This window comes from Notamacropus eugenii, chromosome 4, assembly GCF_028372415.1.
Source record: "Notamacropus eugenii isolate mMacEug1 chromosome 4, mMacEug1.pri_v2, whole genome shotgun sequence".
NCBI classification, from domain to species: Eukaryota; Metazoa; Chordata; class Mammalia; order Diprotodontia; family Macropodidae; genus Notamacropus; species Notamacropus eugenii.
The window spans coordinates 62,310,582-62,334,128 of NC_092875.1; the positions used below are offsets into that span (position 1 = coordinate 62,310,582).

The 23,547-nt window shown below is 52.0% G+C and overlaps 1 protein-coding gene across 1 annotated transcript in view; it reads left to right on the forward strand.

Moving 5' to 3' along the window:
- The first annotated feature begins 7,823 nt into the window (after nt 1–7,823).
- The window catches only part of EFNA2 (ephrin A2), an 88,818-nt gene continuing 73,094 nt past the window's right edge, over nt 7,824–23,547 (forward strand). Inside the window, exon 1 of the mRNA XM_072601389.1 lies at nt 7,824–8,725. Coding sequence (XP_072457490.1) covers nt 8,601–8,725 — 125 coding nt within the window. The 5' untranslated portion in view covers nt 7,824–8,600. The remainder of the gene's footprint in view (nt 8,726–23,547) is intronic.

Genomic DNA, 23,547 nt, shown 5'->3' on the forward strand with positions numbered 1-23,547 from the left:
TCCTTAGAATCCAGAGTGTCAGAACTGGGAGTGATTTCAGGGAACATTTAGTCCAACCCCTTCACATTATAGATGAGGAAGAGAAAGAAGTGCCCTGCCTCAGTATACTTAGCAAGTCCATGTCAAAGCTGGGTCTTGAACTCAGAGTCCTCTTTGGTCCCTCTCTTCTTTCTCCCCAGGGTCTATCCTGCATCCAGCACTTAGCACAATTATTTGGCACATAGTAGGCACTTAGTAAATCCTTGGTAATTGATTGCAAATAAATGAGTACTAGAATTGAAGACTTCTAAGTATCTCCAGATAGATCACCCTGGATGCCATCACCCCCACAATCCCAATTTTGCTGAAACAACAAGAAGAGAACCATCTCCTCAAATCCTACACAATGAGGGAGTACTACAAAGGGTCCTGGGCCTTAACACTGGTGGAGAACAGATATGAATGTGTGTGTGTGTGTGTGTGTGTGTGTGTGTGTGTGTGCGTGTACAGGAATTTCTGAGGATGAGTTGTGTAGCCAGAAATCACAACACCTGGGTCAAATGCAGGGAGCCAGAGCCCTGGAGGCCACTGCTGGGAAGGCTGGGCAAGTGCTGTCTTTGCCACTAATCCTGGGTAGAACCCCATCCCAATCTCAGTGGCCTGTGATGTGAAGGTTGCTTCCTGGGGTCAGGTAGAGGAGTTATAGGGGGGTGGGCAGCAGTGGGGAGGGGGCATTGTAATGAAGCCAGTAGAGACCTGTAAAGCTCCTAGGTCTGCCTTAGGGAAGAATGTATACCTGTGGAAGCCAGAGCCCCAGCCTTGCAGTGCTGAGCAGCCAGCTCTTTGGTAGGACCCTCAGTATCTTCGAGGGCTGGGTGCCAGGATGGTTGTTTAGAAATGTGTGTGTTTGTGTGTTGGGGTGTGTGTATTTGAGCTCCAGCCTCTCTGTTGGAGTGTCTGTGTTGGTGTATGTGTGTATCTTATAACCAGCTTCAGCCTGGGAAGTGTAATGATGACCCAGGGGACGCTCCCTATCCCTGGCAAACATGACGTGGTTATATTTAGATGAGGCGATTGCAAGGCAGTCCTGGACACACAAAACTGCCTGGTATTTTCCCCCCTTTTATTTGAGTTTTAATGATTCCATGATAGGTTGTCCTGCCAACTAAACAGCCTTAATGAAGTCCACCGGGAGCTTCCCTCTTTGCCCCTTGACCCCTGGGGAGGGCACTGGATGGAAGCCACCCCCACACCAAGCCCTAGACTGGGTACTTCCTGGCCCCTTTGGATTTCCCAATGGCATCACCTGGGAGGTCAAGATTCTTCTCCCCAAATCAGTGGAGCTCCTAGAGTGCACAGGATTCCTAGCTTCCCCTGCTGACCATACACTCTGCAGTATGGTCCCCTCACAGTTCAGTCCCCAAGCCATTGCTATAGCAAGAGGGAATATACAACTTCGGGAAAGGGCCTTACCAAACTCAGTGGGCCTCAATTGTTGCTATGTAAGATGAAAGACCTGGACTAGGTGATTTCTGAGGTTACTGTCTGACTGACAGTCTAGGTTCTAAAACCCCCTCCAAAGTCTGACGATCTAGATTCTAAGGGCCTCCCAGCTTTGACACACTGGGTTCTAAAATCCCTCCCAGCTCTGACATTTTGTGTTCTAAAGACCCTCCTATTTCTGATATTCTAGGTTCTAAAACCCCTCCAAAGTTTGACAGTCTGGATTCTAAGGGCCCTCTCAGCCCTGACATCCTGTGTTCTAAGGGCCCTCCAAACTCTGACATTCCAGGTTCTAAAGTCCCTCTCAGCTCTGACATTCTCTATTCCAAGGTCCTTTTTCTCTGGTCTCATCCTCTTCCCTAGGTCTCTGGGATTAAAGTCTGAGTTTCATGTATAGAGCTCCTCTCTCCACCACCAGGGGGTGCTCGAGGACCAGGTGAGTCTGCCCCCTGGCCAGGCCCTGATTCACATTCCAATCAAAGAACAAAGACAATTAGAAGTGGATGGTAGTTAGAACACAGAACATGGAATGTCAGAGCTGAGAGGGTCCTAAGTAAGCAGAACATAACAATGCTAGAGCAGAAGGGTCTGTTATAACATAGAATATCATGTCTGGATGAGGCCTTAGGACCTTTCTAGTCTAATACCCTCATTTTACAGGTGGGGAAACTGAGGACCTGAGTGATATAGTGCTGAGCTCTGACTTTCAGAGGAATCAAGGCTAGCTAGCTTTGTAATACTTTCTATTATTCTTCAACCATCATCGTCAAGGCTTGAATAAAGCCCCTCATTACCTCACATAGACTGGTGGGGTGGGGTGCGGGGAGGCTTGTCCTGTCTGAGCTCAGGCAGTCACAATGACTGGGAAGGGCAGAGTGCTCAGGACAAGTCTACTGATAGCAGCAGATACCCAGGTGGGAACAGAAACAGTAAAGGGAGACAGGCACGAAGGGAAGGGCAGATTTAGAGTCTAGTAGCATCCATTCCGATGGACAGACAAACTGAGGCAACTCTGGGGCCCCGGGGTTCAGGATCAAGTGTTTCAGGGTGGATTCTCCCCACCCCCTCCCCTGACCCATCTCATCTCTTCTATTCAGAGCAGGAAGAGCCCAATCTCCTTCTCCTCCCCCCTCTCCCATAAAACTCAGAGAGACCATTTAATAAGTTTCTTTAATAGACCTGGAAGGGGTAGGAAACCAAGAGCCTTTTTTCCCCTTGATTTTGAAGAAGGCATCTGTTTGCTGGGAGAGCCCTTGGGACCTCTTGCCACCAAGGGAGGCTTATAAAACCAACCTCAGACTGCTCTGACTCCTAGGCCCCTAGAGTCTTGGGAACATGGAGTCCACGTCTCCCATCACAAACCTGAGGCATGGGAGCATCTCTGTGGGGTTCCCACATCCCAGGGCTAGGCCCTGGCCAGGAGTCCTGGCTGGGGGTGTGTAAGGGGGTGATGGCACCTTTCCTATTATCCCTGCTTTGCTGTATGGCTCTTGGATTTGGGAGTTTGGGAAGCAGAGGAAGGGGGAGGAGAGAGACAGAAGAAAGAGATCCTCCTATGTCCCATTACCCTCCCTATCCCAGGCACTAGCAGGGGTTTTCTATAAGGCAGGATGAAAACAAGCATTTACAAAGAGCCTACTCTGTGCCAGGTGCAGTACTAAGTCCTCTACAAATGTTCTGATCCTCACAACAACCCCCATGGAGGTACTGTTATTATCCTCATTGTATAGATGAGGAAACTGAGGCAGAGGTTCCCAAGATCACACAGCTCGTAAGTGTCCCCAGTGCTAGGCCTAGAACTCTAGATGCTGTGCTACTTAGCTAAGATTCTAGGTAGTCAGTACTCTGTACCAAGAACCTCCTTTTTGGCTATTCCCTTCTATCCCCACCTTCCCCTACCCAAAAAGGTTATTCCGACACTTGGAGGGTGTAAGATAACTCTTTCCCTATCTGGGCCTTGGTTATCTCCATTTGTGAAATGGGTAAGATGATACTTTCCCTGCCTGCCCTAGGTAGGTGTAAGGAGCATGAGATGACGAGATGGATATTCCCCAGGATTTAAGCTCAAATCTTGGCCTAGCAACTTGTATGTGTGTGACCTTGGGAACATCACTGTCCCTTCTGGGTTTCAGTTTCCTCAGCTATAAAATAAGAGGATTGGATTCAATGACTGCCAAGGACTCTCCCAGGTCTGACATTCTATGTTCTAAGGCCCCTCCCACCTCTGACATCCTGTGTTCTAAGGGCCCTCCCACCTCTGACACTGTGCTCTAAGGGGCCTGCCAGTCTTGCATTCTTCTATATTGGAGGATTGTATTCTCCCAGCTCTAAATCCTATGATCTTATGGAAATTCCCAAGGGTTTGGCTTTGAAGGGGTTAATTTTGTCAATGGCCAGTGAAGGGCTATGAACCTGTTCAGGGAGAGTCCATTAGACCAAGTCTCAGCCTCTCTGGTCTCTCCCCCACCCCCACCCCAGTCTGTGGGAGGCCAGTGGGGAGAGAGGAGCCCAGGCTTTGGGGGAAGGACCTATGGTGGATAATGCAGCTGTGGTTACTCCTGGCTTCCTGACATCCCTGCTGGTTAATGGACTTGCCTCCCTTCTTGTCTCCTCCATCCCCCCCTCCCATGCCCCTGCAGCTGCCCTGTCCTAGCTCTGCACACCCAGAACTTGGCAAGGAGCCCTTAGCTTCAACCCTGTCTTTCTTAAGCATCAAAGGTCTCCCGGTGTGAGTGTGGGCAGCCAAAGTTGTGTGCTTTGGCGACCGGGAGAGTGAGAACTGGTTCTGAGAATTTGGGCTCCTGTGGCCGGCACCCAGCTCGACCTTTTCACAAGCCAGAGCCAGGCCTGTTCTCCTGCCTACTGTCCACCTGACTTCCCCGCTTCAGCTTGGGGAGCCCCAGGTAACTCTATCCTCACCTGGTACCACCCTGGTGTCCTCTATCAATCAGACCAGGTAGCCCAGGGGCAGACACAGGGGCTGCCTGCAGTCAGATTCTGAGCCTTATTAACACCAGGGCCCTGGGGAGCTAGCCTGCTGCCCCTGTCTGGTACACCAGTGGAGTATAGTGGAAAGGGCACAGGACTAGGAGGTGGAAGCCTGGGTTCTAGTTCCAGTTCGGTCACTAATATACTATGTCAGCTAATGTAATTTTCTCCTTTGGGGTCTCAGTTCTTTCATCTGCATAATTAGGGGCTTTGACAGTCTATGGACAGCTCTCCAGTGACTGCTGACATTCTAGGATTATCTATCTCCTCAGAGCCAGCTGGAGAATGGGATGGAATAGGGGTGGCATTCCAGAAGGACAGAATGGAGAAGTAAATTAGGGTCAGACTGTGGAGGCCTTGAATGCCAGGTTAAGGAAATGGGTCTTTATTCAAAGAAATCTTGAAGGTTCTTGACTAGGGAAGTGATTTGATCAGAGATGGACTTATTTGCCTTGGAGTTCCCTTTTCCCTCCCAAGGAAACTCAAATCAATGTGGTCAGACCTTTATTAAGTAACTACTGTCTACAAAGTCTTATACTGGGAGATGGAAGAGGTACAAAGTCTAAAGAAAACATAGATCCTTGCCCTCATGAAGGTCACCATTTAGGAGGAGGATTAAGCACACAGATGATGCCAATATACAACATTATATGGTTAAATGCATTACAGAGGGTCAAAGTGTAGTAAGGGACCTGGGTGGGTAGGAGGGGTCAAGGAAGGTTTCCTGGAGGAGGTGGCCTTTCAGTCAGGCTTTAAAGAGTGGGTGAGAATTCAACAGATGAAGATGGGGAGGGGAGGGTATATTCTAGGCATCAGAAATCCTGGCAGCAAAGACAGGGAGATAGGGCAAAGAAAAGATCAGTTTATCTGGAGAAATGAATTCAGTGGCCTGTGATGGATGGATTTGGATGTGAGGGAAGGACAGAGGAGCCCTAACCATTCCCCACCACCAAAGGAGAGTCCATTCCCTTTCTGCTTAGGGATTTCCTAATCTTCTCTCTACCCTGGGATTCCCCTCTCCATCAGACTATCATCCTTGGATGTTTCCCCTCTTCTTTTCTTTAGCTCTCTTATCCAGCTGTCCAGGGCTCCCCTTTGCATCCTGTCCAGGGATCCTTCTCTCCCCTTTCAGGACTGGGGAGGCCTTCTGTTTGCCTTAGTCCTTTTCTTTCTCTCTATACCAAGGATCCCTTCCCCAGCCTCGATTTGGACAAGCCTACAGTTTGTAAGGCTTTCAGTCCCTAGCAGGCAATGAAAACAAACCCACCTGATAGACAAGTGGACAGCTTTATGATAGTTTTTCTGCTGACAGGGAGGGAAGGGGGGAGGCCAGGAGGCAGGGAGGGAGGCTGCCTGGCAGTGGCAGCCTGCCTAAGAGATTTTGACAGGAGGAAGAGGGGGAGAGAACTAACCCTGGTAGTCTATAATGGGGGCTACTGCACATCCCAGAATGCCTCTCCTGGGCCATGGTTAAGTTCTCCTCCCACTAGGAAATCACAAGTATCCTTTCCCCTCCTCTCCTCCCCCCACCCCCAAGTCCAGTATGTGTGTGTAGGGGGAGAACCAGCTTCTGTCCCTATGGTACAAGGGAAATGAAGGTAGCTTCCTAAAGAAGTTCCACCCACAGTGGGAATGGGAGTGGGGTGGGGAAGAAGACAGAGAAAAACGAGGTGAGAGGAGACTTTGTCTAGTAGTAGAAAGAGTGATGGCCCAAAGTTAGCAGACCCGGCTTTGAGCCTCTCCTCTGAACATCCTCCTTGGGACATTAGGCAAGTCATTTCCACTCTCTGGGTCTCAGTTTCCCCATCTTCAGTTCGAAATCCTTGTGCTTTTATGCCAGTCAGTGTGAGAGGTAGAGAAACCCAAGAAGACACATGGAAACAGACACAGAGACAGGATGAGAGACAGAGGATGAGGACCAGAGATACAGAGGGATGGAATGAGAGACAAAGAAGGATAAGGGCTGGGAGGCGGAGAAATACGATGAGAAGGAGAAATAGAGAGGGGATGAGAGGCATGATGAGAGTCAGAGAGGATAAGGGCGAGAGACACAAAGGGACCGACTGAGAGACAAAAAGATAAGGGGTGAGAGGCAGACGAACAAGATGAGAGGGAGAGACAAGATGAAGCAGAGACGGAGAGATGGGGTGAGAGGATGAGAGACAGAGACATAGGGAGACAAGATGGGAGGGGGTCAGAGTCAGAGGCACAATTAAATGGGATGAGAGATGGAGATGGGAGGTGGGCGGGAAAGAGATTGGGAGAATGAGCCCCAAGAGGCAGAGGGCTGGAGCAGTTGTGTGTCTCTCTCGCCCTCCGGCCTTGCACGATGTGTGTGCTTGCTGTGCGTGTGTGTGTGCGCGCGCGTGTGTGTGCTCTGAGCAGGCTGGGGGCAGGGGCTGGGACCCTAGCGAGGGGTGCTAGGGCCAGCCGGGCCCCGCCTCTGGACCTTGAGGGGAGGAGGGGGAGGGGGCGCCGAAGGCGGTAACAATGTAGCCTTGGCTCACAAGACGCTGGGCCCCGAGGGGAGGGGAGAGGAGGGGGCGTCCGGCCCGGGGGCGCAGCCGCTGCAGCCACCGCCCGCAGGGGAGGCCAAGCCGGGGCTGCAGCCCCAGGGAGGCAGACGCCGGGTCCGGGAGGAAAGCCTTCTGCTTTCAGCTTGGACAGCGGCGCAACTTGGCGCGCCGGGAAGACCCTCGCCTCTGGCCGGCGCGCTCCCCAGGCCCCAGCCGGGCCTTGGCCTGTCCGCGCGCCTGCTCCAATCTTCAGGCCCGGCAAGGGGGGAGGGGGCGGAGCCTGGAGGGGAGGGGGCGTCCGACTCCCCCCCCCCCCCCATTTCTCCCGCCTTGTTCCCTCCCCCCAAGGCCCCGGCCAGCCCCGGCCTGTCCAGGCGCTCGCTCCAATCCCCAGGCGGGAGGGGTTGGGAGAAGCGGGGGAGGGGCCCAGACGCAGGGGCGGGGCCTGAGGGGGCGGGGCCCTGAGGGGAGGGGGCGCTCAATCCACCGCCCCCCGCCCCCAGCCCCTAGCGAACCTGTTGTGGTCTTGGCGCCGAGCGCGCCCCTCCGCTCCCCGAGCCCGGGACGCAGCCGCCGCCGCCGCGGTCGGGAGGGGGAGAAGGAGAAAGAGGCGGGGGGAGGCTGGGGGAGGCAGCCCCCGGCCGGGGCGGGGCGGGGGCCGGGGCCAGGCCGGGGCGAGGGGGAGAAGAAAGGCAGAGAGGCAGGAGGAGGAGAAGGAGGAGGAGGAGGAGGAGGAGGAGGAGGAGGAGGAGGAGGAGGAGGAGGAGGAGGAAGGGGGAGGAAGGAGGCGGAGCGCGCCGGTAGTGGCGGCTCTGGGACTCGAGCGCCCGGGCAGGATGGGGCCGCCGGGGAAGGCGCCCCGGGCGATCGCTGAGGTGGGCGCAGTGCCCAGGGGGCTGTGAGCGCCTCGGCCGAGGCACCCCGCCCGGCCGGCCACTGCAGCTCTGCCGGGGGCACCCCCTCTGCCTGCTCAGTAGCCACCATCGCCTCCCTCCCCCGCCCCTCGAGAGACCATGGGCGCCGAAAACTTTGTCTCCGCCTGACTTCTTTCCAAGCTGACCGGGGTCGGCTGCGTGGGGAGGTTCGTCGCCACCTGTCGCCAGCCGCCGCCCCCCCCCACCCCATCCATCCTTCGCGAGGACCTGGCTGCTGGCTCCGGGGGCGTGCAATCGGCTCGGGGAACCCGAGGGAACGTGGACTTCCCGCCTCACCCCAGTGCGCCTAGGACGGAAGCCGCCCTCCTGGCTGGATCTCTGAGCGCGTCCAGACAGCCGCACGCAGCTTGAACCGCCGGTGCCCCCGGGAGCGCGCTGCCAGGCCAGGGAGAGGAGGAGGAAGGGGAGGAAGGGAACGGACGCGGCCCCTGCCAGCCCGGAGGAGCCGGAGGAGGAGGCACCCTCTCCTGTCCCATCCCCCCGCCGGTCCGCCAACCCAAGCCCCTCACCTTCCAGCTTTCGCAGGGGCGATCGGAGCTGGGGGGAGGCAGCGGCCGGGCGGGGGCGGGGGCGGAGGAGGAGGAAGAGGAGGAGGAAGAGGAGGAGGAGGAGGGCGGCCAGCCGGCGGCCAGACCGCGAGCCGAGCCGAGAGAGGAGCGGAGCGGAGCGGAGCCGCACCATGGTGCCGCCCGGATTGCTGGCGCTGCTTCTGCTCGCCCTGGCCTGGGTCCGCGTGTGCACGGACGACGCGGCCAAAGTGATCTCCGACCGCTATGCCGTCTACTGGAACCGGAGTAACCCCAGGTGAGCGCTGGCGCCCTCCTCAGCCCCGGGCGCACCCTCCCTGCTGGCTGGGACCCCTAACTTCCTCTCAAGTTTCCCTGCCCGGGCCGGGAGGCAGGGGCTCCCTTTCCTGGCCAAGCGTCTAGGGCTCCGGGAGGCCTTCCCTCCTCTTCTCATCGAAAAGTCACCCTGTAGGTAACCGGAGCTAGCTAGCTCCTTTCCCGGGAATGCTCGGGGTCCGGGAGAGGTTTGCTGGAGTTCATCCTTCCTCCTTTCCCTCCCAGCGCCTTAGACTCTCCTCTGCTGTAGCCTTCCGACAGCGGGGAATCCGCCCTTGGGGAAGGAGTTCATAGCGACAACGTGGGCTCTGCCAGGGGCCCGGAGCACACACACATACACACACGGGCACACACGGCAGCGGTAGCCGGGGACTTGGGTTTTTCTCGGCGTTGCTGAGGAAGGGTGGTAGCCCGCGTTCGAGGAAACCCTTTTTGGAATGGTTCCTGGGTTTTCTTCTTGTTAGAGGGGAGGCAAAAGCCAAACGTTTTCCAAGGCTGTGGTGCTTAGTGGGGGGGGGCGTTTGTAAAACCTGTCCGGCTCCCCCCCCCCTTCCTTTGAGGCAGGTGAAGTGCCCTATGACAGTCTGAGTTGGGAGGCCTTTACCAGGCATCTTCCTGCCTAGGCTTTGGGATATCCTGAGTGTCAGTACCCCCCTTCCCCTCTCCACACCCCTTGGTTCTTTTGGAGCAGGCTGATCCCTTAGTGGGAAAGAAAGAAAAGAGAAAGACTGGGCTTGCTTCAGGTCAGGGATTTGGGGTGGGGTGGGGTGCGGTTTGGCCTACAGGCTAAAAGGTACATGGTAGGAGGGGAAGGGGGGGGAAATAAAAAATTTAGAGCTAAAAGGGTCCTTAGTGTCTATACCCCTTATTTTAACTGTGAGGAAACTGAGGTAGAAACAGAGATGAGTTGGCCAAGGTCAAGTATCAGGTAAGTAGCCAAGCCAAGATTCATACTCAGGTCTTGCTCCAGATTCAGTGTATTCTACCTGTATTGGCTGGGGACTGAGCTGTTCAGAGTCAAGGGGCTTCCTCTCCCAGTCTGAACTTTGAGACAAGTTCAGCCTTCCTTTTCTGATTTGTGCCCACTTTCTCTCTGCCTCTCCATTTTTGTGACAATTTCCCCTGCTTGTCACCTTTATTCCTTTTGGATCCTTTCTTTTTGGGGCCCTGACTTCAGCTGTAAATGGTGGGGATGGGCATAGAGTTCCAGGGAGGAATGACTGCAGTCTGAGGCATCCCCCAAAAACTCAGAAGGAAAGCTTTCTGTGTTGGCAATTAGCACCATGTGATTACTGGAGATCTTCCCCTTGGGACAGGAAAATGGGTTATCTGAATTCTGGGCTTCCTAGTGCCTGGGACAGCACCCCCCCCCAATCTATTTCCAGCCCTTCTCTTTCTTCAGCTCTCTGTGTCCAATAAACCCGGGGCTGGGAAGCCTCATCTTCCTGCCACTGGGTTATAAATGTCAATGCCAGGTTTTCAAGAAAGTTTTTTTTCCCCTCTTGTTTTCTGGGTTTTCCCCTCCTACCTTCTCCTCCCATTCAGCATAGTGGACATCTGGCCTCCTGGCCTCCGTTGGCTTTGGTAGGATTCTGGAGTTTCTGCCGCAGAGGCCATTTCTTCTCTGCAGCCATCAAAGTTGCTTTCCTAGTCTTAATAATTTTTAGTTGGAGTTTTTTGTGTGTGTATGTGTGTGTGAAAGGGGATTGAAATCTCTCCGGAGGATCCTGTGCTCCAAGAAGACGGCTGGCTGGCCTTGACCTGAGAGAGGTGTTCAAAATCCCCAGGCCTAGGGGGCTTATAAGAAAGTTGGGGGGTTTGGTGAGGGAGAGGCCAGGGATGTGGATCGGAAACATTTCCTGCCCCAGCGAGCCTGTGAAGCGGGTTGGATTGTATGTGCAGATCTTTCCCCATTAGATTTTGAACCCACGTTGTCACCCTGCTCCTCACCTGCATCTCCCACTCCTTGAGTTTAAGGATCGGTACTGGCATATCAGGTTCCCCCCAAAATCCACTGAGGTGTTCCCCTCCTTACGTCGGGATCCTAGTTGCTTGGCTTGCAGAAATATGGGCTGTTAGTAAGAATGGGCAGAGGGTGAGAAATATAGGTGAGTCTAGCTGTTTGCTGGGCCCTCTGGGACTCCTCTCCACTATACATACACACCTCACTTCTGCCTCATTCACCTCTTGCTTCTGGGTCACTTAGAAGGGAGACTCAAGCTAGAGAGAGGGTCTTTAAAAAACCATTCCCATTTGTCTCCCGCCTGTCGGCTAGCTCCTTTTCTTCCTGGAGATGTCTCTAGTGGAAGTTGGTCGGAAAGTTTCCTGAACCCTTTTAGGGGTTTCTGGACCAGAGACTTCAGTGTGTCATCGGGGACATTGGGAGGGCAGACCTGCCATCCCCAGCCCCATCAGAGGTACCCTTTCAAGGAATCTTCGAACCCCTTTCCCCTAGCTTGAATCAATATCTCTCCCACCTTTTCTTGCCTTGTTTCCCAGGCTGAGCTATGAGCCCACCGTCTGGGTGCTCAGAAGTTGGGGGCCGGGGTGACTCCTGGCTTTGTCCCTCTCTCTAGTGCTGAGAGTGATAGCTTTCTTGAGGGGTCGAATTCTGTTGCGTATGGAATTTATTATCTCTCTCTCTCTTTCTAGTGGTAGTGGTTGGGAGGGGGATGCGGGCTGTGGGGAGCAGAGAAGGAAGGGGGATTTTTTTCCCTCCCCTCCGTCTTCCGAAGTTTTTGGTTACAGCTTCAATTCCTTCCCAGCTCGCTGGCGTGGCTGGGCCTTTTGTTCTCATAAATGCCAAACATATGCTGAGACCCTTAAGTAAGGAAGGGACAAGACTTCTCCGTCGGCCACATGATACATCAAACTTGGGGATTAGGGGCTACTGAAATCATGGACGATGTTTGCAGGGCTTCACGTCACTTTGGGTTACAGGAGAGACAAGTAGCCGTTTGGAAGAAGGCCCCCGAATGATACTGTTCAGTCCCCCCCAATTCCTGGTGACTTCCTGATTATAGGGTCCCCTGTGCTTGCTATCTCCCTTCGTCGGCTGTTTCAGGGCTGCCTTCCTGGGGATGTGCCCCCCACTTTTGCCTCTGCTCTGGCGGTATGGCATTCTACGATGCTCTGTCTGGCCCTGTGCTGGGACCTTTGGGGGTGCAACTAGTGGGGCTTGGTGTGACAGAGGTGTCCCAGAGCTGTACGTCGCTTTTAGCCCCAGCCCCAGCTCCAGCTGCTGCGGTATGGCCCCTTTATCTTCAAGTAGATGGATTCTTGGGAGGTTTTCTATTCTTGCCATCTAAGGTCCCATCTTTTCTTCTCCTTTTGGGGTCTGCTGTCTTCTTTCCAGCTGAGGAGCAAAAGAGGTCGCCATATTTCTAAGGGCAGAACCAGTGGTAGTGGGGGTATGTGTGGGAAACAGGGGACTGAGTTTCCTCGATCTTTTAAAATGTGTGTGCGAAGGCTTTCCAGCTGTGACAAATTAGAAATAAAAAGATATAATCCTGAAAACATGTGGGCTTGGCTCGCGGGATCAAGCTAATATTGTACGGTGTGAGCAATTTGCCTTCGTTACAGTAACCCACGCTTGATAATTGTACCCAAATTAAAAATCAATTGTCAGGTTGGAGGCACGGGTTTGGCTTGTCCGGAGCTCGGCAGTCTTTTTAGGGAGCTCTGGCAGCTCTGGTGGGTCCTCAGGGGGCTGTTGGAAGCTTTTAGCAGCCCTCAGTGATAGGTTCTCTCTGCATCTCCCACCCTGGCCGCAGCTAAGAGACAGGACTTCCGTGGTCCCACTTGGGGTTGTGGGCCATCCGCTGGGGAGGCCGACGGGAAGTTGTGGCTTCGAAATCCTGAGACAAAAGAGACACAGACAAACCTGACTCCCTGTGGAATGAGGGCGAGGCGTAGTTGGCTTTTGAATATTTTGGAGGGTATCATTGTAATTTTGGATTATGAAATAGAGAGGTAGTCCCCTAATAACGTAGTGACAGAAGCCCCAAATGGCTGTGGCTGTAGCAGGGGTCTGTCTCTTGGGTGGATGGTGGGGTCTTTTGCACTTTCACCTCTTATTTTCCCAAACTGTCCCTCTTATTACTGCCCTCTGAGCCTAGCCCAACCTGCTGGTCATTCATTGAGATGGTAGGGACAAGTTGGTCCAGTCCCTGGTGCTGACTGGTGGGCTGAGACTTTTGCTCTCCAGCAACCTGGAGAATAACATGAAGGCCGGGGATGTGCCAGGCCAAATAGCACCCCCTCTCCCCTTCGTGGGCTGGTAGAGGAGGCTGATGGCATGGAGAAGGGTTGGGGGGATTGGTGATGATGACCGTGGGACAGGTAAACACCTGGGCATCTCTGGATTTTGAGAGAAGCCAGCCAGCCGGCCGACCGACGGCCAAGCCCATCTCCAGCATCTCTGAGGAAGCCAAGGGGAGAGAAATAAATATTCTCTTCTGGTTTCCGTGTTCCATTGTACCTGCATATAGGTAATAAGTATGTGGCAGTGTTTCCTGAATTACATTTTTGCCTGCTGTGAAATGCATTTCCTGTGCGTGCCCAGCTAGCTGAGGGAACACAGACCCATTTGGCATTTAGACAAAGATAGGGACGTGCCCGTGGTACAATTCGCATGATCTGACCGGCCACAAATGGTGCTCGTGGCTCAGGGGTCTGGGATGTTGCTGAGGACTTGCTGGCTATCTCAGGAGGGTTAGCTTCTAATTGAATTGATCTCCTTCCCTACCCTCTCTACTTCCCCTTCCCTCCCTGCTGTAGTCACTCCTTAGGGGCTAGGAGTTCAGTTCTAGGTTGGCCAAGGATCAGTGGGCAATGATGAGAGATATCAGGGTGCTGTCTCTCAGGGCCCGGCTGCAGTGTCCTCTGTCCCCTGTTCATCCCAGTGTGAGGGGAGGATAGCTGCCCTCTGCTGCCAGCTTCCGCCTGCCCCCCGAGGTCCATGGGGACAGAGTGAAAGAGGGGGGACCTGTTGGGAGTGGCAAATGATGGCTCTTAGTGGGGAGCTGGCAGAAAGGGAGCATTTGAATGAGTGAAGTGGAAGAGGGCAAAGGATGATATCTCTGCAGGCAGGAGATGAGGTGTGGTGTCCCTACCCCATCTCTTTCCTTCTTCTATTCCCCATTCCCAGGGGGTTCAGATTTTAGGCTAATAGAGCTTAAAACTGAAAGGGAAAATAGAAACCATCCACTCTAGCCCTCTCATTTTCCAGAAGGAGGAAACTAAGGCCCAGAGACATCAAATGGCTTGTCCGAAGTCTCATCGCTAGCAAGGAGCCAAGCTGGAATTGAACCCAAATTGTGTGCATTTAAATCCAGGACTATTTCTATTAGATCACTCTAAGAGCCTAGATGCCTTAACTGCTTCATGCCTCAGTTTCCTCTTCTGGAAAATGAGGGAGTTGGACTGATGGTCTCTGAGGTCCTAAATTTGTGGTCCTAGTACTGGTTTGAATTACTTGGAGCTGTGCGGTTGTAGGGATGGGATGGTAGCTATGTGATGTGGGCAGAGGGTTGGGGGGCTACTAGCTGCTTTCCATCCTTTTTCTCTCTTCCTTAGAGCTAGTTTTGTAAAATAGGATGCTCTGCTCTGTCCACTGAACAAGGGTCTGGAGCCCTCCCTGTCCCCCACAATGGCCTTGGCACTGAAGTCAGGTGGCTGCTGGTAGCTTATGCCCTGTCATGTCCCTTCCTGTGTGGGGCCAAAAAAAAGGGTATTTGTGTATTTGTGGGGTGGGGGTGTAAGGGATGATGGTGCATGTTGTTTGACATAAGGCAAGGGATGAGCCCAAGCCAGGGAGGCACATGAGCCACCCATCAGGTGGGCCAGCCCTTGACTGGGGCTCCAGAGCAGAGCAGGGCCGGGGGAAGGGGAGGTCAGTGGTGGTCGAAGGTGGGCTGGAGAGCCCTGAGTGTTATGCCAAGGCTCTTTGGCTTTTGGACCAAAGAAGAAGGCATTACCAAAGGAGAAGCACCCACATCCTTCAGGGGTCCCCCGGCCAGGGTCTCCAGCCTTTTTGGACATGGGCAGTTGCTACTTGGAATGAGGGTAGGGAGATGCTTTTGCTGAGGATTTGTGTGATCTCAGCTGATCTGAAGCTTCCAGTCCCTGAGTCTCTCTACTCTGTGTCTGCCTGGCTGCATAACCCATTTCTCACCTCCTTGTCCGTCTCGGCCTTGGGATGTAGAATCCCCCCGCTGCCTTTGCTCTGAGGTCTCATTGCCACATTGGCCCGTGGTGCGTCCTTTGTGTGTTTGTTACTTTCCTTCTCTCCATGTCCTCCCAGCTTCCGTCTTCTCCTTGATGGAGTCTTCTGGCCTAGTTAACATCTGGCCAGAAGCAAACAGGGTTCATGCCTCTAACCAGATTTCTACCGCCTCTCCTCCTTCTCCTCTCCTGCTCAAACTCTCTTCTCAGAGATTCCTGACAGCTGCATGTTTAGCATCCAGATGTGGGCTGATGGTTGTACATCATTCTGACATCTGGCTAGGACCCTGGGGGCAAAGTGTTGCCATTTTTAGGGTGAGCTCTGCTCCTTGTCCCTACCGAGACTGTCTTCCCCCTCTTTCTTCTCACCTGCTGGGTACAAAAAGGCTTATTTTGGGGGGAGGGGTGTTTAAGGAGTGGGTTTGGGGGTTTTTTTTGGGAGAAAGGGAGGGAAGCAGATGTGAATTTGAGAAAAGAGAAAGGATCTTTATGGTGGTGGGTCTTTGGGTCAGATAGAGCAGGGACTGACTGGTGCTGGCTACACTAACCAGGGTTGGGTTGCCAGGGTTGGGATGGGTGTTCCTTCATGGTGGTACCAAAGGAATTTGGTAGGGGTACTATACTCTGCAAAGGAAGAGATGGCCCAGTTTCTTGGAAAATGGCAGAAGTCAAAACTGTGATTCTCCCCTAAGATGGCAGAGGTACCAGGTGCCAGTTAGCATCATTCCCTCTTCTTGCCCCCCATCTTCTGTGAAATCAACATTCTTTCAGGTTCAGTGTGATTAGAGAGGTGCCCCTTCCCTACTTTCCCCTTTTTACCTGTATGTGTGTATGTTATGTGTTACACTATTTTAATATGTGTAATTGTATGTACAGTGGTGGGTGCATGGTAGAGCTGAATTTCACCTGCCGCCTTCTGGAAATGTGGGGGGGATTAATGAGCTTGACATGACACTCTCTCTTACCTGCTTTTGGAGGGTCTGCACCCTGTTCAGCCGCCATGGGGAAGACCTCCACACTCCTTAGCTGGGCAGGGTCCAGTTTTACATAGAACGCTCAAGAGAAGAAAAGGTGGTCTCTTTCAAAAAGGTGGCTGGTAGGTACCTGATTTCCCCTCTGCTTCCAAATCCTCAGGCTGTGAGCCTGCAGCATGGACCATGGAATCTCTGGTATCTACTTAAATTCACAGGGTACCAACCTCAAGCTAATGGCAAATCCCACTTGTGGAAGGGGGCTCTGGCCCTGAGAATGATTCTGGTCTTATGGGGCTATAGAAGAGACCATTTTATAATTGACGGCACTCCATCTAGGTGGGCATCCACCACTGCACAAACAATTACACATGTTAAAGTATTCTAACACATAATGCACACACATATAAGAAAGAAAGGAAAAGACAGGCTGCTGGCACCTTTCTGACCACACCAAACTCAGAAGAATGTTGATTGTGTGGGAGCTGTTAGTGGCAGGAATGGGGCAGGTAGGTGCCGCAGAGGATGAAACACCGGGGTCTGGAGTCTGGAAGACATGAATTCAAATCTGGATTCAGACAACTGCTTGAACCTGGGCAAGTCAGTCACCTAACCATTGTTTGCCTCAGTTTCCTTATTGGTAAAAATGCAGATTTTAACAGCACTTCTCTCCCTGGGTTGCAGAGGGGATCGAAGGAGGTAATCATTGTAAAGGGCTTAGCACAGTGTCTAGCGTACAGTAAGAGCTATGTAAATGTTAGGCGTTATTGTTATGATCTCAGAACCTGCGCCTGGAGCAGGTGGAAATAGTCAGATACACTGGTAGGGGCCAGTGAGGAGGGGGGCAGTGTGGTTTAGCAGACAGAGAGCACTGGAGCTAGCAAAGGCATGAGTTCACATGCCACGTCAGACATTTACTACTGTGTGACCCTGGATAAGTCACTTCCCCTCTTTCAGTCTCAATTTCCTTGTCTGTAAAATGGGGATAATATAGCACCTACCTCACAGGGTTGTTTTGAAGATTAAATGGTATGATGAATATAAAACCCTTTGCAAATCTTAAATGCCAGCTATGATTATCTCCAGATTTTTTTTTTTTACAAGAGTTCTGATTGTAATGGTCTGAGAACAAGTTGTTGTCTGTGACTGCTATGGTGTTGTTATTATTTAGGGTCTGAGATCATATCCCAGCTATGTTTATTACTTGTGTGACTGTGGGCTAAATCTCTCCCTCTCTTCAAACCTCAGTTTCTTCTTTTGTAAAGTGAGGGCCTTGGAGCAGCCAACATCTTCAGTTTCCTCCCGTCTCTAGGACCCCTAGCTCATTTTCCTGAAGAGATCTTCTGTTAGACCAGGGTCCCCACTTTTCCTTTCCTGGCCCCTCGAGGGTCCCAAGTTCCCAGGAGGAGGAAGGAGGATCTTGCTTGGTGCCATGCCTGTTTGGACCTAGGGATGATGAACGATTCAGAGGAGAAGCAGCTGAGGGGTGTCTGGATCTTCTGCAGGGAGAGGGTGACCTGGCCTTCCCTGATGCCGCTCTTTCTGATGTGAAGATGTTGGCATTTGGGTCTCTTCTGTCTGGACCCTGTAGTTTCGTGCCACTGCATCCCCAAGTAAGTTACCCTGTAAAGGTTACCAGCAATCGTAGTGTTCTAGCTGAAGAGGTTGGTAGAGCTCATAGAACTTGACCCTTTGCTCAAGGTCATGAAGGGAGTACTTCTCAGAGCTGGAATTCTGGCTCCCAGCTCCTTTAACTCCAGTCCTCTCTCTTTCCATAATACTTTTGATATGGGAGTCACCTTGTTAGTGAAGAAAGGTTCTCACTGATGGGGGAGGCTGTCAAGAAGCAGGTGCTGGGCGGGCCAGAGGCTGGTGATGATGACCTCCAGATTTCCTTTTAGCCCTGGGATCCTCCAGATTGCTGGTTCTAATGATCCTTGATTGGATCCAGCATTGTACCCTTTGTGCCCTCTCTTCTCTGGGGGCAAAGAGATTCGATGCCGAGATTCGATTCTGTGACCAGGTCAGCCTGTGCCTGGATCACACCTGGGATGTGGGGCTGACCCCTCATCACTCAGCTGCTTCTCTCTGCTCAGCCAAACAGCTTCGGTCCATTCCTGAGCCTCTGGGCGCCAAGCCTTTCTTTTGGGATGGTGAGACTATTTCAGGAGAACGGGTCTGTGTTTCCAGTAGCTGAGGTGGAGGGTGGCTGGCAGCTCTCCCATGAATGAGGGTCTCCACCAGGAAGACTCCCAAAGGGAAACTAATAAAATAGATTCGTGTATCAGGGAAGATTCCTCTCCAACTGTGGATGGCTTTTTTGTTCCTGAGCCGTCCTTCTCTGACCCACATGGGCACCTTCGGAGAGGGAGCTCTTACTGAGTTTTACGCATTAAAAACTCACATGTAAAAAAGGTTTTAAAAAACTGCTACAGACTAGTGTTTAAAGTATTTTGAAATCTTGTTTTCTCATTACCCGATGGGGGGGGGACTTTCCTTGAGAGAAAAGGAGAAATGGAGGGAGGCTTAGATTTCTTTTGGCTAGAGAAGGTGGTCTTCTTTTCCTCTTCTATCTTTGTCATAGGAATTTGTATCATTTATTCCAGGAGTCAAAATATTTTCGGCCTTGAAGAGTGGTAAGGATGGTATGGTAGAAGGAGCCCTGAATTTGCAGTCCTGAGACCTGAGCTGAATCTTGACCTGGCTACTTAGTAGTTTGGCGGTCTCATTGGGCCCTGGTTTCCTTCTTTGTAAAGTAGGGGTGTTGTACAATATTGCTAATGTCCCTTATGTTTATAAATCCTATATGCCTTTTAAAAATGGAGATTAAGAAGGAGAGTTTAGGGGATCAGAGAGAAGTCAGATTCAGGTGTGGCAAGGGAGAACAGAGATGCCTTGGGTCTCCAGAAGGGCCCATAGTGAGGGGGTAGGGATCTTGGGCACGGGAAGTGTCCTTTAGGGTCTCATTCTGAGCCAGCACCATGAGACATTCTGAGTTTCAGATCAGACAGGCCCAGGGAGGGGAGGCTGACTTTAAAAGGGGTTCTTAACTGAGCTGGAGCTGTGGATTTCAGAGGAGTAGGACATTTGCAGAGGAGTGAGAAGAGTCACTAAGGATGAACGCTGGGTCCCTAGTGGACTTACGTTCCTCCTCAAATTTCTCTGACCTGATCTCAGGTGATTTGTTCCACAGCTGTGAGAATGGAGTTCTTGGGGAATAGTCGTATCCCCTTAAATAGGTAGGGAGCTCAGTGGTTGAGTTTTCTACCCTGTCTGTGATTGGGGTGGGTCCCCTCTTTAAAGGAATGAGCCTCCTGTTTGAGGAAGGGAATTAGGGGTGGGCAGGGGCCCGTGTGTGAATCCCCGTATACCCTACCCACTCTGACTTCTAACTGTATCTCTGCTGCCAATATACTGTGTGATTGGAGGCAGGTGGTTTGTCTACAGTGGGCCACCACGGCAGCCATCACCCCTTTGTAAATGGGGGAGGGCAGATAGGTAGCTTCCTGGCTTGACATTGGGCAGTGGCTTCTCAGGAAATACCAGCTACTCTGATGTGTGTGTTTGTGAAGCATTATGTGTGGGAGGGAGTGTGTGTGCAAGCATGCACGTGAGGGTATGTATGTGATGGAATGTGTGAAGTTGTATGTGTGCATTTGTACAAGCGCTTGTGAATACTGCTTGTGTGCTCGTGTGTGTGTGTGTGTGTGTGTGTGTGTGCGTGTGTGTGTAGTGTTGGCTCTTGAGTTAGTGGGAAGCTCCTTGGCCCGTCCTTCCCATCACACACTGGGCTAGACCTGGGCTACTGGTGATCAGCATCCGTGTGTACACTGTCTTTGTGAGGTGGCTCAGTGTACCATCTCTTACCCTATAGGGGAAGCCTGGGCCTGAAATGTGGGAACAGTCTGTTTCTCCTTCACTGCCACTTTGAGGAATCCAGAGCATCATTCATACTCCCCTGCCCCAAAGGCTGTGAGGAAGTGGGATGGAGTCTGGAAGAGGCTGGGCCCTGGCCAGGCTGCTCTCCCTTCCTTCTCTGGTGCTGCTAGGCATGGGAGGGGGCTTGGCTCCCTTGTCCTAACCCTGCTTTGGCCAGCTCCTAAACTGTCCTGTAACACGTGCCGTGCTCCTGCCTTCAGCTGTGGGGCTGGCTGTGCCTGGGATCTAGGCGTACCATGGATCCCTACGGCTGGATGCCACCTCTGAGATGCCAGTCCTAACTCTTGTGGGTATGGATCCATGCATATATTTAAATTGGATTGAAATAATTGTTTTTACATCATCCCAAGACCTGTTCTGGAATAAAATTTAAAAGGGAAAATAGTTAATAGAGAGAAATAAAAAGAAGAATTAAAAAAAGGGAGAAAAGCAGTTCAACAAATCAAACTAACATGAGTTTTTGTAATGTTCCATTCCCATAGTCTCCTACCTCTGCGAAGAATTGCAGAGGTGTGTTTACATATCTCATCTTAGGGGCCAATCTTGCAGCTTCCTTATTTTGAAGATGAGAAAACAGACCCAGGGAGAAGAAATGATGCCTGGGGTTCCTCGAGCTCAGCCAAAGGTACAGGGATGCTAGAACTTTGCACACGTGTACATATGTATGTGTAGTATGCATGTGTGTGTGTCTGTGTATGCACATCTAAGGGCCCTGGCCCTGTATTTGGGGTGGGACTGGCCTACTGTGGTAGGGAGTCAGCTCTGGGTGCAGTGGCTTCTGGACTGAGTGGGGCCAAGGATGCAGGTGGGGTCCTGAAGAGGCAGATGAGAACCGCCATTCTTAGTCTGAATCAGGGAATTTCTTCCTTGAAGCAAGAGTTGCCAATTCTAGGGACTGTTTTTATTTTTTTAAGAAAACATTTTATCGGTGCCTTTTGTAATTATTTCCAGATAATGTCCCCCCCCCCCCTTCTCCCAGCCACCTCCCTCTCAACAAAGAACAGTTCTATAAGAACAGCTAACAAGTGACCTCGTCTAAGTGGTCATGCATGCAGCATTCTGTCCCTGTAGGTACCCTCTCTCCAGATTGAAGGACCGGGTATTTTGTCTGTTCTCCTGAACCAAGATTACTCAGCTTTTGATTACCTTTCCATGTTCTCCTCTCACTGATGTCGTTGGGTCCCCCATGTTGATCACGCTCCCTGCTCTGTGTCCATTCGTATGAGTCTGCCTGCGTTTTTTTGGAATCCCCACGGTTATGGCCTGCCGATGTGCTTCAGTACCGTAGTTTGTTCAGCTGGTCCCCGTCGTAGGCACCCACTTAGTTTCTTGTTATTTGGTACCACAAAAGGGGCTGACCTGGATGTCTCGATGTGTGTGGGACCATTTGTTCTTCTTTTAATGTCCTGGGGATAAGTGGATAGTGGGATTGCTGAGTCAAAAGATATGAACAGGTAGTGTACCTTGTCTCTCAAGGCTCCAGACTGTTATATAGAATGTCCTGCCTAGGACTGACACTTCAGGCTGTTACTAGGCAGAGTTTGGGCCTGGCGTGACACCCTCTGAACACACTGTGTATGTTTGTTTCCTGAGCACAAGGGAGCCGTCGTATCATGTATTGACAAAGAATTAGGATTCTCTTCTCCCTTTTCTCACTCCTGGCTCCAAAATGATTTTCAACTTGGGGAGAAGGAAGAATGGGACGTATGGGTTAAGGTGGGTTTCTGAAGTCATTGTGACTATCCCGTCCTGTGTGGTGACATTGCCTGGGCTGAGGAGGAGACAGTCAGCTTTTGGACTAAGAGAGACCCCAAGAAGACATGAGAGATGCCTCATTTTTGTGCCCCCTCCCCCTGAGTTTCTCCTTGGTTGGGGAGGAGTCCACACTTAGGATAACTGCACATTGCTGAGGATGTGGGCGGGCATGGTGCTCATTCAGATCTGATCAGTTAAGGATCAGAGAGCCTGCAGTTAGCATTCTCCCTGTCCCCTGCCCTCATCTCTCCCAACCCCCTGCCCCCCCATCTCTCCCCACCCCCTGCCTCATTTCTCCCTGCCCCTCTACCCCCCATCTTCCCCTTAGAAGTTGCAGTCCCAATTCTAAGGGACACACCCCACCCTGCTTTTAGTTGGTGGTTCCTGATTCTGGGGCTTGGCCTTGTGGGTGTGGTGGGGCCTGAGGAGGGAGAAGAGGAAAGCCAGGGGCCAGACCCTGCCTGCTTCCTACCTTGAAATCTCCCCTTTTGAAAGGACTCTCTTTTTTTTTTTGATCTGGGAACAGAGTAGAAGGAAAAAACTATCTCCTTTCTCTCTCCCATTCCTTTCTGTTCTCTGCTCCTTTGCACAAATGACCCCCCCACCCCCCGCCTTTGTGTCTAGAACATTTCTTCTCTTTCCTCTTTACCTTTGGGAAGCGCAGGAGTAGAGAGGTTTAATCCATCCTGTTGTCTGGGCTTTGTTCCCTGGTCCTCAGCTCTAGGGACTGCCTCTCCCTCCAGTCCCATTATCTCCTGGGGCCTGTAATCCCATCCTTCCCTCCCCATGGTAGGCGCCTCCTTCCTCTTGCTCCCTGATACCAGTGTGCTTAGTCCCTGACCCCCCACCACCCCCAAGGCCTGAGATGTGCTAGATGTCCCAGTCCTCTTCTCCTGTCCACACAGCTGCTTGGCGTCTGACATTTTCTTTCTAGGTTGGGGGCAGGCCCCTCTCCAGAACCCTGAGAGGTTTGGATGTACCATGGCTTTCTTGTCCTCAGAGATGCCTTATTATAGATATAAGCAGGAATTGTCATTAATTTTATTATTGCTTATATAGCATTCCCAAGAGAGAGTTTGGAGAGGAGTAACCTCATGGAAGGATGAGATGTTTGGGGGCATCTTGGAAAGAAGAGTCCTAACATTCAGACGTGCCTTGGAATCTGCCACTCATTACCAGCGCCATCTTGGGCACGATGGCTGCCCTGTCCAGGCCTTAGTTTCTGCATCTGTACAATGGGAGAGGATGGGCTGGGGCTGGTCTAGAAGGTGATGCGTAAGATTCCTTTCTTCTCTAAATCTGGGATTGAAATGTGGTGAAAGCATGCAGAAACAGCATGGCATAGTGGAAAGAGCCATGGATTCAGGGGCCTACCACCTGGTTCAAATCCGACTGGGCCTCTCCCTGCTGCATCATCCATCACCTTGAGCCTTGTTCCCAGCCCCCATTTCTTCCTCTGGGGAAAAAAAAATCAGTCAATGCTTGTTAAATTCAGATTAGAAATTCATAAATGAGAAAAGGAAAGTAAACATTAGTGCCTCCAAGGTTCCAGGAACTGTGCTAGATGCTGGGGTTACAGAGACAAAAGGAAGGCCTCTGCCCTCAAGGTGCTTCCACCATCTAAAGGTGGATATAACCTGTACATATATGGGTATAGTCCTGGAGTTGTGAATCTGTAGCCTGGAGGCCACTTGTGGACTTCTAGGACCTCAGGTGCGGCCTTTTGATGGAGTCCCAAGTTTTATAGAACAAATCTGTTCTGCGAAGTTTTGATTCAGTCAGAGGGCTGCACTTGAGGACTTAGAGGGCCACAGGTGGCCTTGAGGCAGCAGGTTCACCACCCCTGTTCTAGATAGAATGTTTACAAAGTAGATACAAGGTAACCTTAGATGGG